This window comes from Mus musculus, chromosome 17, assembly GCF_000001635.26.
Source record: "Mus musculus strain C57BL/6J chromosome 17, GRCm38.p6 C57BL/6J".
In the NCBI taxonomy this organism is placed as follows: Eukaryota; Metazoa; Chordata; class Mammalia; order Rodentia; family Muridae; genus Mus; species Mus musculus.
In genome coordinates, this window is record NC_000083.6 from 5,854,690 (window position 1) to 5,874,123 (window position 19,434).

The window sequence follows — 19,434 nt, forward strand, 5'->3', positions numbered from 1 at the left end:
TGATGAGCATCACTGATGCTGGTTTCCGGTGTGACTCCCAAGGCCTCCTCCAGTCTTGAACAGAGCAGGGTACGAGGCAGCTGGAGAACTGAGAACTGGGTCAGAAGGTTCCTCTGAGCTTAGAAGAAATGACCTCATCCTGCCTTAGGACTTTGAGAGTCAATGAATCTTTGTTCTTCTGTGGGTCATCCAGTGATTTTGTTTGTTTGTTTGAAACATACTAAAGGAGTTTCATAAAACTTCCATGCCTATGAATTGTTAATATAGTATCCAAACATTTTGGCATACTTCAGTATTTCTTAATTGTAGCTATTTATAAAAACTTCAAGCCTAGACCAAAGTAGAATGGTCCAGTGGGCCGTTACAGGCCGCACAGTAGCCATCGTGATGAGCTCCTGGACAGTGTTGTTTCTGACAGGCCTCCATCCCACAGTTTCCCTTCCCTCAGTATTTTGAAGAAATTTCAGACATTATTTCATGGAAAATAGTTTCATACATATATGTTTCAAAGTAAAGACTTTCCCATAATACACTATCAAACCTGTTATCATATTTACACATTAAAAATAGGACTTAGAGCCAGGCGTGGTGGCGTATGCCTTTAATCCCAGCACTTGGGAGGCAGAGGCAGGCGGATTTCTGAGTTCGAGGCCAGCCTGGTCTACAAAGTGAGCTCCAGGACAGCCAGGGCTATACAGAGAAACCCTGTCTCGGAAAAAAAAAAAAAAAAATAGGACTTAGTAGCAAATACTTGGTCTTTGCAGTAGGCTTTGTAAGCATAAATTATTTTCTGTGTTTATATTGCTTTATTATGATTAAGGTGAAAACAGCGCCATCTCATTAATTTAGATATTCATGTTTTAGTTAGGGTTTTACTGCTCTGAACAGACACCATGACCAAGGCAAGTCTCATAAAGGACAACATTTAATTGAGGCTGGCTTACAGTTCAGAGTTTCAGTCCTTTATCATCAAGGCAGGAGCATGGCAGCACCCAGGCAGGCATGGTGCAGGAGGAGCTGAGAGTTCCACCTCTTGTTCCAAAGTCAAACAGGAGAAGACTGGCCTCCAGGCAGCTTGGAAGAGAGTCTTAAAGTCCACAGCCATAGTGGCACACCTACTCTAAGACCACACCTCCAAATAGTGCCACTCCCTGAGCCAAGCATACTCAAATCAGTACAATTCAAAATTGTCAGTTGTGTGAACTGTTCATCTTAAAAACAAACTTGCCATAGAAAGGGTTGGTGTATAGTGATACCTAGAGGCTTTAAGATATGTGCATGTGTACGTGTGTGCACATACTAACTTGCTGACTCCAACGCACTTTACAAAAGCATGAAGAAGCGGGAGATTGATTGTAGCTGAGGTGGAAGATGGCAGCTCCCTGCTCCATGCTGCCTGAAGTTGTTTACAGACTGATGGAAATAAAGATTAAAGGGGAAACACTGGACACCTCAGCTTACCTGAATATGGAAGCATCCATGTAACTAATTTTTTCAAAGCCTACTTTTAATAATGGTTCTTAAGTGCTATAACCTCCCTTCTGGCCCACCACTTACCAGAGGTAGTGGGAAGAAAGGATACAGGGGAAATGGACCTGTTTAGAAATTGCTCTTTGGAGCAAATCCCATTTGCACTCTCAAGAAAACAGCAGTTCAATTCACAGATCAGCATCAGGTCAGTCCACTTGCAAACACTTCAGGGATCCACCAGCAGTCCAGTTTGGTAGAGTTAGGATAGCAGCAGCAGTGACCGCCAGGCCTCACTGAATGGACACAAGTCAGCAGAAGGGATCCAGACCAACAGGAACGCCAGGAGTTCTTGGCTGTGTCTCTCTCAACAAAGTAGAGATCAGGGAAGACGAGAGACCAAGAAGCATTGCACTGCTGGCTTCACAAGCAAGCCAAACCAAGCCTCTGTCACGGTCCTTGAGTCCAGTTGATACTCCCTCCAAACATCAGGTGTCCTTGTTTCTTGCCTCAGCTTGTGAGTCTGACTTAGTAAAATGCCACAAGAGTCTCTCAGCTGACATCACTCTGCCAATCAGCGCTAGCCCACGGAAACAGCAGAAAGCTGCAGCACACTACTTTTTAATGCAATCTTCTCTATGGAATCCCAACAAAAGAAGCTCAACTACGCAGTGTAATGCGTGTTGTTAGCGAAGAATCCTTCACCATGTGTCCTTTCAAGTGCTTGCTTTAGTAGAGCATCCTTTCACCCGTGTCCGCTTCAGGACAACACTCCTTCACTCCTTTAAGTCCCCACATCACATCCGCCTGCCCTCAGTCCTTAGCTAGAACGGCAGTGTCCTCCCTTGGAGCACATTCCTGTGATGGCACCTCTTTAGGGTCTGTTTTGTATAACCCACATTTGTAATACATTGCCTACAGCTTCCATTTTAGTTTGTTGTAAAGAGCTTGAAGAATTGGAAAGCAATTTCAAATCATTATGAGTACAGAATCCTAGATTTTCAGAAATATCACCCATCTGTCTTAGCTGTTGACTCAGTTAGACTTAGCTCTTTAGTGATTTATTGTTAAGGTTCCTCAGCACGCTCTACTTAGACTTTACTGTTTTCACTCAGCTCATCATCTGGAGCACTAATTCAGTTGCATAGCTCCAATGGTAAGTACACGGGTATGACCAGGCTTAGAAAGCGCCCGTCCGCACTGGCTCTTTGCACGCATGTGATTCACTGGTGGGATCAGAACTGCTCCCATGACTTACAGTAGGTGGCTACATGCGAACAGCAGCGTGCCCTTGTGGCTTATAACGCGTAGAGCACACCTTGCATCTGATAAGTTGCTGATGTGAAGTATACGTTTCATGCTAGCCTTCTATAAGTGAGTCCTTTTTTTTTGTAGCCTAGGTTGGCATCTAGAATGCAGTCCCCCAGCCAGTGTCTAATATTCTAGAATGATAGGCATGTGCCACATAGCCAGCAGGAGTCCAACTTTGAGATCTGCGGCAGATCACCCCTAATTACTTACGTCAGAGTATAGTTCTTATGAATCCAAGATTTGGCATTGAAAAGAATTGATCAGGTCAGGTACTGAATTCAGTATGCTGCTGTTACTTAGTACTGTAATTTGACTGCCTTCCTTAAGTCTGTCCGAATCCGAATGCCATAGCAAAACTTACAAAATAATTAGAAATACATGTCTTCAGTCAAGATACTTTTTAAGAAATTGTGTTTAAAATGTCAGTGATAGTTTCTTGAAGTAGTGTGATGGTGGTAGCATTTTTCTATATTACTTTACAAACAGGAAGATAGTTCACAGCTGCTAATGTAGAGACTCTTACAGGTTTGAATAGTTAGAGGTGACACAGTTTGGAGGCACTCTTTGATTTCACCTTACATGCAAGGGGACTGTTTAATTTTTGAGAAAATTGTCCTGCTGGTGGTGACAAGATCTAATCTTTCTGGGTGTGTCTGGGTTCAATGTTTATAATGCAAGTGAAGTAATTGGGTTTACTGGTGAGGACATAGAAATAACAAAGCAAAACCAATGCTATCTCTATTCTTATTTGTAAGAAAATGACCTCGGACAAATCAAAACTGTTACTCCAGCACCATGGTAAATGCCCAAGCGGCAGGGTCAGACAGACGACCTGGCCTGAATCCTCTCCATGCTTGCTGCTTCCCAACAGAGCTTTCATCTCTGCTTACAGAGGTTGTCTCCTCCTCACAGGGCGTGTTTTACCCGAGCAGTGTAGTGTGAATGCTCCTTCCTCGGTGGCCGTCAGGGTGATTTCTCTTCCTGTGTGTTTGCACAGGCTCCTAGGGCAGCCATGGACGTATCAGGGAGTGATGTTTTGAGGCTAGCTGGGAAGGCAGACTTTTCATCATCACATGAGATGCTGCAGTTCCAGCTCCACTGCTTCCCAGCAGATCAATCCCTTTGGGCTGAGCATCCCCATTTGTAATTATGCCAGAGCCAATCATTTCCTCCACAGCCAAGCTAAGTGTGTAATGTCCGGAATCATCACACAGTAAAGAATACAAAAATCACCCCACCTCCCTTGTACTAATTGCTCCCTGGGCTAATTATGTCCTAGATCTCTCCCTCAAGGTAGTTGTGAGGTTACCTCTGTTATTTACTAGAGTGAGGATAGACACTAACAAAATGGGGTAGAGGGGCAGTAAAGAGAGAAGGCCCGTGGATGCTGTGACCTCAACAGTGTTTATTCTAGTGCTGGTACTCAGAGTGAGAGAAGGCAGTGATCTGGGAGGGGCTCGGCACTGTGGAATGGGGCTGGGCTAGGTTTTCAGGTGGGGTTGAACCATGAAGGTTCTACAGTCCTGGAGAAATGATTTGAACATAGTCTCAGGTAGGGATTATAGTAGCTTTTGAGCTCACCCGTGATGGCTGCTTGACTGAGAGAGCCTTTAGCCTTAGTGCACAGAAGTTGGGTGGATGGAGGGAAGCTTTTGCTCGGCACAATCCTCATGGAGCCAGGATGTAGGATTGGCATGGCGCAGACATCAGAGGTGTGCAGTGGGAACTCTGCCTCGCACCGATTCCGTTCTTGGCAGGCTCTGGCTGAGGCAGCTGAGCTGATGCTTCTGTGATACCGAGGACCATCTCCCTCATAAAGTGCGTCTGAGACCCAGTAAGGGCGGGTGTGAAGCCTGCCTACCTCCACTTCAGCTTTCCTGAGTGCTGCTGCTTTCCTCCTTTAGGGCTTACCTTGCAGGAAGGAATGAGGGTGGGTGAGGACTGTGATGAGGCTGTGTGTCAGCTGGGCAGGTGTCTAGTTAGAGACCCGCTCGGGCGGCTTCTGGCTTTGTGCTCACTCCTAATGCTTTGCCTCTTGTTTGCTTGCTTGAAAGACCAGATCTGATTTCCTTCCCAGTTTTATATTAATAACTAAGCTAGCTCTTCACATTATGTTTTTTCTTCTAATACAATTTCCTCTTTAAGAATCTTTGCTGCTTTGCTTATTATCTATGGGGGTGTACACCCACGCCACAGTGCATGTGGAGAGGTCAGAGGGCAGCTTTGGGGAGTTGGTTCTCTCCTTTCACTATGTGGGTCCCAGGAATTGAACTCAGGTCATCAGACTTGACAGCAAGTGCCGAGATCCACTGACCCACCTCACCAGCTATGCTGATTCTCCCGGGCAGGGCAGCCTTCCTTACAGCATCCCTTCCTTACTCTGCGATGCAGGAAAACCCAGCGTCGGCTCTGCGGCAAGGTGAGCTACGTGAAGTTAGAGGAGACTCCAGAGGGAAACTCTCCCTAAAGAGGAGGACTCATACGAGTAAATGCTAGTTAAGAAGCCTGCTTGGAGTCCACTTAGAACAGATGACCACCATCTTCATGTGAGGAACTTACGTGCGCAGTCATGTAGGTGACCAGAGGCACAAGTACCATTAATGTCCGTGTGTCTCCTGCAGTCCAACTGTTCTTAGACGCTGGGATAGAAGATACATAACTCTTTAAGTAGGCTCAAAGGGACTTAGGTGCAGGCAGACTACTCTAGCCTGTCCTTTCCTGTTGGAAAGCTGAGCCTGGGGCTATAGAGGACTCACAGGTGAAGTTCAGTCCCCTGTCCTGTGTGGTAGAGGGGAGAGCAGACGTCACAGGTTGTCCTCTTAGCCTGCACACGTGTGCAGCAGCACAGGTTGTCCTCTTAGCCTGCACACGTGTGCAGCAGCACAGGTTGTCCTCTTAGCCTGCACACCTGCACAGCAGCACATGCTTCCTGTCCCCGCTCCCCATAAATAAGGGGCAGGGGACAGCCAACAACTGAGGACGCCTGAGCTGGGCTGAACTCTGCAGCAGGGCACTGGCTTAGCGTGTGAGTCCCTGGGTCGGTCTATCCCAGCAAGCTGAGCCTCATACACATCTGGAATCCAGGCACCTGAGAGGCTGGTGCAGGAGGGAGAGGGGAAAAAAGAACCAAAAGAGGCAAGGCCTGGAAATGAGTATTCTGTGTCTTATCTTAGATATAAGCCATGGATATAACAGTAACCGGAGTCATGGAGAGAAGATGCTTAATAATAATGCTGGCATGCAACCTTTAACTGAGATGCAGGACAGTGTGCCATTAGCAAAAGAAGGAAATAAAAATAAACAGGCTTCTCTCAGTTAGAAATCTCTGGAAAACTTGAATATCTCAAACTTTAGATAGTAAAGTTTTCTTTTTTTTTCTTTATTGGATATTTTCTTTATTTACATTTCAAATGTTATCCCCTTTCCTGGTTTCCCCTCCAGAAAACACCCTCCCCTTATACCCTCCCTCCTCTCACTGCTCACCAACCCACCCACTCCTGCTTTCTGGCCCTGGCATTTCCCTACATGGGCATAGAGCCTTCATAGGAGCAAGGGCCTCTCCTCTTATTGATGTCTGACTAGGCCATCCTCTGCTACATATGCAGCTGGAGCCATGAGTCCCACCATGTGTGCTCTTTTCTTGGTGGTTTAGTCCCAGGGAGCTCTGGGATACTGGTTAGTTCATATTGTTGTTCCTCCTATGGAGCTGCAAACCCTTTCAGCTCCTTGGGTCCTTTCTCTAGCTCCTTCATTGGGGATCCTGTGCTCAGTCCAGTGGATGGCTGTGAGCATCCACTTCTGTATTTGTGAGGCACTGGCAGAGCCTCTCAGGAGACAGCTATATCAGGCTCCTGTCAGCAAGCACTTGTTGGCATCCACAACAGTGTTTGGGTTTGGTGATTGTAAATGGGATGAATCCCCAGGTAAGTCGGTCTCTGGATGGCCATTTCCTCAGTCTCTACTCTACACTTCGTCTCTGTAACTCCTTCTATGTGTGTTTTGTTCCCCTCTTCTAAGATGGATAGAAGTATCCACACTATAATCTTCCTTCTTCTTGAGTTTCATGTGGTTTGTGAATTGTATCTTGGGTATTCCAAGCTTCTGGGCTTCTGGGCTAATATCCACTTATCAGTGAGTGCATACCATGTGAGTTCTTTTGTGATTGGGTTACCTCACTCAGGATGATATCCTCCAGATCCATCCATTTGCCTATGACTTTCATAAATTCATTGTTTTTAATAGCTGAATAGTACTCCATTGTGTAAATGTACCACATTTTCTGTATCCATTCCTCTGCTGAGGGACATCTGGGTTCTCTCCAGCTTCTGGCTATTATAAATAAGGCTGCTATGAAATAGTGGAGCATGTGTCCTTCTTACCAGTTGGATCATCTTCTGGGTCTATTCCCAGGAGTGGTATTACTAGGTCCTCAGGTAGTACTATGTCCAACTTTCTGAGGAACCACCAGACTGATTTCCAGAGTGGTTGTACCAGCTAGCAATCCCACCAGCAATGGAGGAGTGTTCCTCTTTCTCCACATCCTCGCCAGCATCTGCTGTCACCTGAGTTTTTTGATATTAGCCATTCTGACTGGTGTGAGGTGGAATCTCAGGGTTGTTTTGATTTGCATTTCCCTGATGTCTAAGGATGTTGAACATTTTTTTAGGTGCTTCTCAGCCATTCAATATTCCTCAGTTGAGAATTCTTTGTTTAGCTCTGTACCTTTGACTTTATTCATTTTAGTTATTGAGCTTTGATGACTAAGGTATCTGTGTTGAGGACTGAGCCAAGGAGCAAACTGTGGAGAGGAGAGTGATTCCTTTTGCTGCTGGCTAGGCAGGAGGGCTGAATACCTGCATCCTGGTGTCTTAATCATCGCATCTGCTTTTAGGTGTGCTTAAATCCTACAGCCTTCCTTTGAGCGACTTTCATTCTTAGGTTATATTCGCGGCACTCTCTTTGCTTTGAATGCCAGCTCATTTGCATAGAGAGCATCGAGGCCCTGCTATAAATAAGATGCTAATCTTAAACCTCCCTGTCAGCATCCTTTGTGTGTGGCTGCTGTTTGTTTTCCCACTTGACTGTGCCTTTGCATTTTTGGTCCTCTGCCTTGCCCAGCCTCATGTCTGTTCTGTTCTCCCGTAGCTACTCTGTAGAATTCAACCTAATTGATGCCTCCTTAACTACCCTATTTTATTAGCCCTCCTCAGAGGAGGCTTTGTCGTACCAGTTGTCTTTTTTTTTTTTTTTTAAGATTTTATTTATTTATTATATGTAAGTATACTGTGGCTGTCTTCAGACATTCCAGAAGAGGCCGTCAGATCTCATTACGGATGGTTGCTGGGATTTTCACTCAGGACCTTTGGAAGAGCAATCAGCGCTCTTAACTGCTGAGCCTCTTCTCCAGCCCCATACCAGTTGTCTTTAAACAAGCATCCCACGGCTTGAAATTCAAATTTGCATAAAAACAAATGGTTCTTTTGGCAAGGAAGGAGTCTGGTTTGCTTTTCAACGTTTTTCCAAGAACAGAACCTGGCTACAGCAAGTGACCAGTCCGAATTTGTTGTTGAAAATAAACTCAGCTCAGCTCCCTTGATTTCATCTGGTCACATAGGTCATCAACTTTAACAACCATGTAACATCCTTCAGGGTACAGAGTTCACGACTGCATCCAACTAAACAGAAAAGCCAGCTCTGTTGGTGACAAAGTCTTCCCTCAGACTGTGGTAGAAATTTAGAAAGTATAACTAAGAAGTATGTTTGGGGAGGGTTGGAGAGGTGCTCTATCAGTAGAGTATAAGCCATGGGGACCTGAGTGTGGAAGGCCAGGAGCCATGTGAAAAAGACAAGGGTGTCATGCGAGTCTGTATGGAACCATAGCATTAGGGGAGGACACAGACAAGCAGATTCCTTCCTGGAGCTAACAGCCCAGCCAGTCTAGTAGCCACAGGGTAGGAACCAGGCTCAGTAAGAGACCCCGTCTCAAAGAAAGATAGATGGAAAGCAATACTGGAAGATAGTGCTGACCTCTGACCTCCACAGGTACCAGCATTTGTACACACACACACACACAGCACACATACTCAAAACACAGCTGTGTGCATGTGCATATGTATATATGTATATGTATATGTATATGTATATATATATATATATATATATATATATATATATATATATATACACACACACACAAACATAAGATTAGCATTGACCTTTTGAAAAATAAAACTTAGTGTAGAAATTTAAGAGGTTTATGATTTCCTGTTGGCTTTCAGTTCTTTTATTGAGGAAAGTGTTCCCAAAATGAAGTGTTTTTTTTTTTTTAAGAAAATTATTTTCTGTATTTTGAAAGCTGAACTAGATTAGACTTACTGGAAATAGATATCAGTTTATTAGTTTGAACCATCTGGGTGTCTAGTATAGGTAGTAACATGTGCTTGTGATAGACAGATTAATCATTTACCCACATGCCAAGTATTTTGTGCCTGCTGTGTCAAATAGTACACTTAGCAAGGTGGGGTAAGAACCCAGCAAGACACGCAGACACCTACGTAAGCGTGGGAACCAGACACATAGTGAGCATGGGAACGCAGACACATAGTGAGCATGGGAACGCAGACACATAGTGAGCATGGGAATCAGACACATAGTGAGCATGGGAACCAGACACATAGTGAGCATGGGAACGCAGACACATAGTGAGCATGGGAACGCAGACACATAGTGAGCATGGGAACCAGACACATAGTGAGCATGGGAACCAGACACATAGTGAGCATGGGAACGCAGACACATAGTGAGCATGGGAACGCAGACACATAGTGAGCATGGGAACCAGATACATAGTGAGCATGGGAACCAGACACATAGTGAGCATGGGAACGCAGACACATATGCAAACATGGGAACGCAGACACATATGCAAACATGGGAACGCAGACACATATGCAAACATGGGAACCAGACACATAGTGAGCATGGGAACCAGACACATAGTGAGCATGGGAACCAGACACATAGTGAGCATGGGAACCAGACACATAGTGAGCATGGGAACGCAGACACATAGTGAGCATGGGAACGCAGACACATAGTGAGCATGGGAACGCAGACACATAGTGAGCATGGAACCAGACACATATGCAAACATGGGGACGCAAACACAAAGAGAGCATGGGAACGCAGACACATAGTGAGCATGGGAACCAGACACATAGTGAGCATGGGAACGCAGACACATATGCAAACATGGGAACGCAGACACATAGTGAGCATGGGAACCAGACACATAGTGAGCATGGGAACCAGACACATAGTGAGCATGGGAACCAGACACATAGTGAGCATGGGAACCAGACACATAGTGAGCATGGGAACGCAGACACATAGTGAGCATGGGAACCAGACACATAGTGAGCATGGGAACCAGACACATAGTGAGCATGGGAACCAGACACATAGTGAGCATGGGAACCAGACACATAGTGAGCATGGGAACGCAGACACATAGTGAGCATGGGAACCAGACACATAGTGAGCATGGGAACCAGACACATAGTGAGCATGGGAACCAGACACATAGTGAGCATGGGAACGCAGACACATATGCAAACATGGGAACCAGACACATAGTGAGCATGGGAACCAGACACATAGTGAGCATGGGAACCAGACACATAGTGAGCATGGGAACCAGACACATAGTGAGCATGGGAACGCAGACACATAGTGAGCATGGGAACGCAGACACATAGTGAGCATGGGAACCAGACACATAGTGAGCATGGGAACCAGACACATAGTGAGCATGGGAACCAGACACATAGTGAGCATGGGAACCAGACACATAGTGAGCATGGGAACGCAGACACATATGCAAACATGGGAACCAGACACATAGTGAGCATGGGAACGCAGACACATAGTGAGCATGGGAACCAGACACATAGTGAGCATGGGAACGCAGACACATAGTGAGCATGGGAACGCAGACACATAGTGAGCATGGGAACCAGACACATAGTGAGCATGGGAACCAGACACATAGTGAGCATGGGAACCAGACACATAGTGAGCATGGGAATGCAGACACATATGCAAACATGGGAACCAGACACATAGTGAGCATGGGAACCAGACACATAGTGAGCATGGGAACGCAGACACATAGTGAGCATGGGAACCAGACACATAGTGAGCATGGGAACGCAGACACATATGCAAACATGGGAACCAGACACATAGTGAGCATGGGAACCAGACACATAGTGAGCATGGGAACCAGACACATAGTGAGCATGGGAACCAGACACATAGTGAGCATGGGAACGCAGACACATAGTGAGCATGGGAACGCAGACACATAGTGAGCATGGGAACCAGACACATAGTGAGCATGGGAACCAGACACATAGTGAGCATGGGAACCAGACACATAGTGAGCATGGGAACGCAGACACATATGCAAACATGGGAACCAGACACATAGTGAGCATGGGAACGCAGACACATAGTGAGCATGGGAACCAGACACATAGTGAGCATGGGAACGCAGACACATAGTGAGTATGGGAACGCAGACACATAGTGAGCATGGGAACCAGACACATAGTGAGCATGGGAACCAGACACATAGTGAGCATGGGAACCAGACACATAGTGAGCATGGGAATGCAGACACATATGCAAACATGGGAACCAGACACATAGTGAGCATGGGAACCAGACACATAGTGAGCATGGGAACCAGACACATAGTGAGCATGGGAACGCAGACACATAGTGAGCATGGGAACGCAGACACATAGTGAGCATGGGAACCAGACACATAGTGAGCATGGGAACCAGACACATAGTGAGCATGGGAACCAGACACATAGTGAGCATGGGAACCAGACACATATGCAAACATGGGAACGCAGACACATAGTGAGCATGGGAACGCAGACACATAGTGAGCATGGGAACCAGACACATAGTGAGCATGGGAACCAGACACATAGTGAGCATGGGAACGCAGACACATATGCAAACATGGGAACGCAGACACATAGTGAGCATGGGAACTAGACACATAGTGAGCATGGGAACCAGACACATAGTGAGCATGGGAACCAGACACATAGTGAGCATGGGAACCAGACACATAGTGAGCATGGGAACGCAGACACATAGTGAGCATGGGAACCAGACACATAGTGAGCATGGGAACCAGACACATAGTGAGCATGGGAACGCAGACACATAGTGAGCATGGGAACCAGACACATAGTGAGCATGGGAACCAGACACATAGTGAGCATGGGAACGCAGACACATAGTGAGCATGGGAACCAGACACATAGTGAGCATGGGAACCAGACACATAGTGAGCATGGGAACCAGACACATAGTGAGCATGGGAACCAGACACATAGTGAGCATGGGAACGCAGACACATATGCAAACATGGGAACCAGACACATAGTGAGCATGGGAACCAGACACATAGTGAGCATGGGAACCAGACACATAGTGAGCATGGGAACCAGACACATAGTGAGCATGGGAACGCAGACACATAGTGAGCATGGGAACCAGACACATAGTGAGCATGGGAACGCAGACACATAGTGAGCATGGGAACCAGACACATAGTGAGCATTGCTGGTGATGAGCTGGAGAGTGTGCAGGTCGTCTGTGGGAAGGGCATAGGAATGACAAACTTGGAGACATAGAATCCTCCCTATTTATGAGATCTTGCTTGAACTGGGAAGCTCAGCAGGGGTTAATCAGGTGTAAAGAGGAGTGCCCTGTGATCGAGAGGTGTGGTGGCAGGCACGTGTGGAAACAAGCAGGAGGTATGTGTGTTTGGGGAACTGAAGTTAGTCCAGTGAGTCTGGAATCTGTATTTGAGGGTAGGAATGAATGGGACATCCTGGCCATAGACATCTGCTGAGTAGAGTGGGCATATGCCTCCCACCCCTTGCAGGCTGGGAGGCTTGAGACTAAAGAAGGGTGTTGCTGAGTATTGCTAAGATACTAGGCCAGCCTGCATAGACTGCAGTATGTTCAGCCTGACTAGAAGGTGGATTAGTAACGTTCAGACATAGCTTATGTAGTGTACGAGTGGTATTGACAGCTCCCAGGCCCTAGGATGCTGCGGGTAAGAGTTTGAGGAAGCACACATGAGTTTCCTCAAGAGAGGCACACTCAGTTTGCACAGCAGACGTACATTCTGGCTGCAGGACTGCAGAACGAAGTCTGCGAGAAGCAGCAGATGCAGGGTAGCCCACACAGCCTTCTGAGGCAGCTGAGGAACTGAGACATGGGATAGAGAGAAGTGAGCAGAGTTTAGGTAGATCTAGAAAGTAGATTTGCCAAACCTTTCTTAGATGTGAAGAGAGTGAGAGAAGTGTAAAGCAAACAAAACAAAACAGAAAAGAAAAAAACCCTTGATGCTTTTCTTCAAGGTGTGTTGTAAGCGAGTGAGCGAGTGTGTTGTGTTGTCAGGTAAGTGAGTGGGGACCCTTGGGACAATGGTTTTATGGTGGGCACTGAGGAAGTCTCCCTAGGCTGCTTACTACTCTTCCGAAGCCAGGGCTTAGTGAGAAGGAAGTTAGTTCTGTTCCAGGGCTGAGAAGATGGAGGAACCCCCAAGGCTCCATTTAGGGAGCAGGACTCAAACTGTTTCTATGGTGAGAGATATCTGCTACAGTGAGGCCATGGGTGGGAAGGCCATGCTGAGTGGGATTCTGTTGTCTAGAGTGTCTCCTGTTTTGTTTTGTTTTTTTTTTTTCCTCAGGCCAGAACAATTTGCCCAACCATATCCTCCCTGGAGCTAGTTCCTATATGTTCTTTAAATAGGCATACTCCTTTTCTGCAAATTAGACGTCGCAGCAATGCATGCGCTTTGTGTGAGCCAAGGCATTGTGTGTTCTGATCCAATCTGAAGGTCGTTGGGTGTTCTGGGCTCAGTAGATCTAAGAAAAGATTAGTTAGCCATTAACTTACTATTTATCTAGGTGCAGCTTCTCTGGAGACTTTCCACTGCTGGCCCAGGGAGAGGATGTAACCTTGCAGAGGGCAGAGGCTCAAGCAGCCTTCAGGATGGCTCCCAGTGCAGAGGCCCAGGTTACTACAGGTCCTGGAAGCCTGGCTGAGGCAGGAAGGGAAAGAGGAAAGGACAAATACAAACATGCTTGAACTTGGAAGTAAACATGGAAGAGCAGAGTCAAGTGGTCTGGGCATGCTCAGTGGGAGGCACACCTAAGCCCAGCAACCCAGAACCTCAGCTCATTTGGTTACCTGTGCAACAGAGGGGAGCATTGTCTGGTCTTGAGAGGAGGTCTCTGTAGGGGAGGGAGAGGGAAGCTGTGCTTGCTAGGTTTTGCACACACTGTCAACACTTGAACTCTGACCCAGGGAAGGCTCCGAGCCCCACCCTGGGATAGGTGGCGAGGAAGGCCTGCCATTCGCAAGGATGGGAAGCATTGGCTCTACCATGTCAAATGGTACACAGTCTCTCAGCACTTCCTCCTCCTCACACAGTCACCTTAAAGCTCCCTCAGCTCCCACACAGTGTACTGTTCCTGAGGTAGACGCCTTTGAGTCCTGTGCATGCAAAGCTGAAAGGCAATTTATAAGATGAATAAAGCTGAGAGACAAGGAAGACGCGTGGATTGAAAAATAAGCTGGGATTCCTCTGCATAAGGAAGGCCAGTGTGGCCCTCAGGGAGAGCGTAGAGGGAAGAGAAGCCTGGAGAATGTGGTGTTACAGTGTGGGCCGTTCCCAAGGCAAGCCTCCCCTTTGTTGGTGTAAAGTAACTGGTTAAAGGAAGCAAGAACACAGTTTACTTTGAGCCAAGTGTGAATGGCTATGACCGGGGAACATGGAGTCAAGTTATCCCGAACGACATATTCTATTCTGCCTTCGCTGTGGAAAAGGCTAAGTGCACTTTTTTGATCACAGAACAAAGGAAAGTCAAACATCAATGCATTTTCAAATTATGTTGTTGGCAGGTAGCCACAGCAAAGCTGGAGGGTCCCTTCTGTAGGTTTCAGGAGTTAGGGTGTCTTCGGCCTCCACAGTGATATCCTTGGAGCGGTTTGCCTAGTAATCATGAGAGCCTTAGGTCTGACCCAGAAGTCAAGGTAATCAGCCCAGGATAATTCCTCTGTGACCCACGTTCCTTCTCTCCACACTCAGGACTCCAGTCAGTGAAAGGTCAGTCTGCAGGCCCTCCCTTCACTAAGTCAGCTGCTTCAGGAGACCTCAGTTCACACTGAGAAGGGGGTGGTGAGAGGAACTGCAAACTAGAGGAAGGTGTGTGTGCAGAAGGCCAGGGAGAGGTCTCTTAAAGGAAGAGGAGGTAGGGATTGTGTCCTCTGCAGCAGGATATGAGGGAGTCAGAACCTGAAGAACCTGAAGGGTGCACGTCCCTTGGCCAGTTGGCCAGCTTGACCAAGCAGAATAGACACATGGAGTCTTTCTCTTGAGATTTGACATACTGAGAGTAAAGAGACAGTCTTGGTCCGAGGATAGCGGGGCAGAGGGTGGTCTGATTGTCTTTTCTTTTTAAATTTGTAGTGATGGAGGCAATTGAGTGAGTGGAAAGATTTGATTTATGTCCCCAGAGTTGGTACAGAGTTAGCGATGGAGAGGTTAGACCTGGATAGAGGGTCTCTGCGCTCAGGCTCCTCCTTTCTTCCTTTGCTCTTTTGATGTTGGGGTCAAGATCAAGTCTGTGTTGGCTCCCAGAGCACTAAATCAGATTGACGGTGTCTTCCTAGGGAGTGTTAGGGCTCTGCCTCTGCGTTCTCATGCATGACTATTTAAAGTACTCTACCCTTCCGTAGGGCTTGTGGCAGGCCCCTTTCTTGAGCAGGTCCTACACACTAACCTGTGCTAGCTGGCCAGTGCAGTGGCACACAGCTAGTTCTAGAGGAGGAAGAGGATACAGAGAGCCATTCATTTTCACAGTTGTGCTGTTTATTGATTTGTATGATCTTTAAAAAACAGTGGTAACTGTAGTATAAAATCTGTCATCTTAACACCTTTTAAGCACGCAGTTCAGGCCATTTAGTATGCTGTTGTTTGAATCATATTGAGCTGGATATTGGCCAACAGGTACCCATTTGAGTCCTGCTTTTAGTTCTTTTGGACATAAACTTGCAAATGAAACCGTGTTATTTCTCTGTCTGTCTACGTTGTTACAGATCAACCCGCCCGCACTTGGCTTTCGCTTTTAAAAGAAGAGTGTCTGAATCTTACCAATTCTCAGCCCTCGTCATTTTAAACTGACGTGGATGGAAATATAGTTTGTGATGATGAATGTTGAACTTCCACCACGGAACAGCGGCCGTGCATTAGGTTCTGATTCTCAGAATCTCCGTCTCCTCTGACTCTGCCACACGCTTCCCTAATCCCTGACCTGTGATTTCTTTCTTGGACATTGAATTGTGCTGCAGTACCAAGCTGGACTTCGTAATCATGTGGCTCTTGGTAAGCAAGAGTTGTAAGTACCGTCCAGTGCTGCACACCACAGAATAATAATACTACCAGTAATAATAATAATAATACCAATAATACTTACGCTTTTTACTAGATTTTATTTCGCAGTCTCATTTTACTATAATCACAAAGCCATATATATGATTTTGAGATAGATTATTCACCTTTAAGGTTTAGAAAAATAAGCTATTCTATGTTGTCCCTAGGGAACAATTATTTCTGGATATTTTAATGTTAGTTATTCAATAAATTTCCATTGGTTAAACACTGACGCTTGTTTAAAAGCTAACTTCCAGCTTTGGTGTCGTTGATTTCTGTCTCTTTCTTGCTCTGTCAAGATAGAGTCTCACTGTATGGCCCTGGCTGGCTTGGAACTTGCTATGTAGGCCAGCTGACCTCAAACTCAGAGATCTACCTGCCTCGGCCTCGGCCTCAGTCTCAGTTAGTATTAAAGGCATGCGTCACCACATCTAGTTTGTCTTCTTTTAAAAAAAAAAATAGCTCCCAGAGTTATTATTTTTTGTCAATATTACTGATTTGTGTTTTTGAGATACCTGGCTGTGTAGCCCAGGCTGGCCTGGGCCTCGGGTTCCTTCTTCCTTACTTCCTGACCTCCTGATTGCTGGGTTACAGCCCTCACTACTGGGCCTGGTTATCATCTTTGAGTGAATAAACATTTTATTTTAAAAAAACTACAACAACAACAACAACAGAGCAATGAAATACCCGGGGTAAAGTCAAACCTTTTCTTTGCTTGGCCCTCACCAAGGTATTTTATGTGAGTCCTTCTAGCTGTTTCTGAAACACATTGATACTCAAATAGACACATGACTTTTTCTCTAGGATGTATGTGGTTAATGCGTTTTTGTGAGGGCACGCTTGTCCGTGTGCTAAGAGGCCCAGACTGGATGTGAGTGAGGTGTGTCTCCTTACTGCTATGCACCTTGTTTTTGAGGCTGGATCTCTGTGAACCTGGGGCCCCCATCTAAGCTAGTCTGGTTGGCTAGTGAATCCTTGGGACGCACCTGTCCCCACCTCCTCAGTGCTGGGCTTACAGGTGCACACACTACACTCAGCTCTTAGGGGCAAGCACACTCACTCCCCAGTTCTCCCTGGCTCTTCCCAAGCTCTGAGCACCTGCTTTTCATAAATGGCGTCATACTTTTGACCTGTGGTTCATCTTCATTTAAGGCTTATTAAAATTGTGATTTGAGTCCTTCATCTTTAGCAGGTTCGTTTTTAAAGATGTATTTTATTTCAAATTCTGTGTGTATGTGCACATGGCTGCATGTGACATGGAGTGACAAGCCCTTGTGAGGCACTTGCTGCGTGATTGAGACTCAATGCAGTTCCTCTCCAGAGCAATGGACACTCTCAACTACTGAGCTGTCTTTCTAGACTCCAACATTTTAGAACACTTTTAATTTTATTTTTTGTATATTAATTTTTCCCTTCATGGTTGGATGTTTCTAAAGAGCCCAGTACTTGGAGAAGGGTGTATAGCTTAATGTCGTCAGCAAACTCGTACAGATAGGCTCCTGCAGTCTCCGTCCTCCTGTGGTTCTAATCTCTGTGTCTCTCACTCCATGGAATGTGCTTCAGTGTGGGGCTTTCTGCTCAGATTCCTTCCCTAGCCACTGGACCAGAATGCGCTTGCCTGCCCCGAGGCTGCTCTAGGCTCACCCCATCGTTGGAGCAGTGGATTGCAGTGCCAGAGCGTACGCTTTCTTTACTGTGCTGTCCTCCCCTGTGGGTGGACACACTGCACCGGCTCTCCAGCTGCTGGCACAGCGCCATAGCCTAGGTCGGCTCAGCTTGTTTCCGCTCAGAGTTGGAGACGTTTCTATCTCTGTGAGGAGCATAAGGCATGAGCTATGCGGGATATTTTGATAGATTCCTTTTTGAGTGAAAATTTTTAAAAGCACCCTTGAGATTAGGCTTTTTTAAAAATGTAAGTGGAACTGTTGGAGTACTCAGAATAAATTGTATAGGAAAAGGTGGAATGGTTCATGTACTGGCTAGTTTTGTGTCAACTTGACACAGCTGGGGTTATCACAGAGAAAGGAGCTTCAGTTGAGGAAATGCCTCCATGAGATCCAACTGTAAGGCATTTTCTCAATTAGTGATCAAGGGGGAAAGGCCCCTTGTGGGTGGGACCATCTCTGGGCTGGTAGTCTTGGGTTCTATAAGAGAGCACACTGAGCAAGGCAGGGGAAGCAAGCCAGTAAGTAACATCCCTCCATGGCCTCTGCATCAGCTCCTGCTTCCTGACCTGCTTGAGTTCCAGTCCTGACTTCCTTTGGTGATGAACAGCAGGGTGGAAGTGTAAGCCGAATAAACCCTTTCCTCCCCAACTTGCTTCTTGGTCATGATGTTTGTGCAGGAATAGAAAGCCTGACTAAGACAGTACCTGCCAGAGATCATTAGCAGAAGACAAGAGACCAATAGCTGAGACTTCTTCTATGGCATGCCTGATATGAAGCTGTCTCTGAACCTAATGGGAACCACTGAAAGCTGTACTAAGCTTGTATCAAGGAGTTGGATGAAAATGTTTGAACTATTTCACACGGTCCCTGGACATGGATTATTGTTTGAGGGCTTATAGAGTGCTAAAAATGAAGTTTGCCTTCGCTTGTTTGTTACCATGGTTTGTTCCAGTGTGTGCATGTGGGACAAATTCATTTATAATTTCTTCACAAAAAAAAAAGTGTCCTTGGGAGTTTGCACTGGAGTGTGCTGACAGACACAGGGAGACTCCATGGGCCCTGTCTGTAGGAGTGTGCTGTGGCTGCTGCTTCTGCTGTGTTTCCTGTCTCACCTTGCTAACAGATTTCCCCAAATAATTTACAGAGAAATTACTTTTTTGTAAGTTTTTAAATGTTTTTTTTTAAGTTTCATGTTCTCATATATATTTTCTAAGTGTTTTACTTTGTGTGTATGTGTGTGTGTGTGTGTCTGTCTGTGGTGGTAGTGTATGTATAGAACCCAGAGCCTAAAGCAGTTGGTTCTCTTCTTACACCACATATGTCTAAGGATTGAGCTGGGCAGCCAGTACCTTTGCCTACAGGTCCATATCTCCACCCCTGTTCCCACACAGTTTTAAGAAATTAAGTTCCCAGCGAACTTGCCTTATTGTTCCTGTGTGCCCAGAGATCCTGTGT

The 19,434-nt window shown here is 46.2% G+C and overlaps 1 protein-coding gene across 2 annotated transcripts in view; it reads left to right on the forward strand.

Annotated features, from left to right (window-relative positions):
* Nucleotides 1-19,434, forward strand: part of Snx9 (sorting nexin 9) — a 90,633-nt gene that overhangs the window by 13,366 nt on the left and 57,833 nt on the right. Inside the window, exon 1 of one of the 2 annotated variants that reach the window (XM_017317612.2) lies at nucleotides 11,299-16,264. The exons of the other annotated variant lie outside the window; for it this stretch is intronic. Coding sequence (XP_017173101.1) covers nucleotides 16,253-16,264 — 12 coding nt within the window. The 5' untranslated portion in view covers nucleotides 11,299-16,252. Of the gene's footprint in view, nucleotides 1-11,298; nucleotides 16,265-19,434 lie in introns of those variants that run through there. 2 annotated transcript variants of the gene reach the window in all.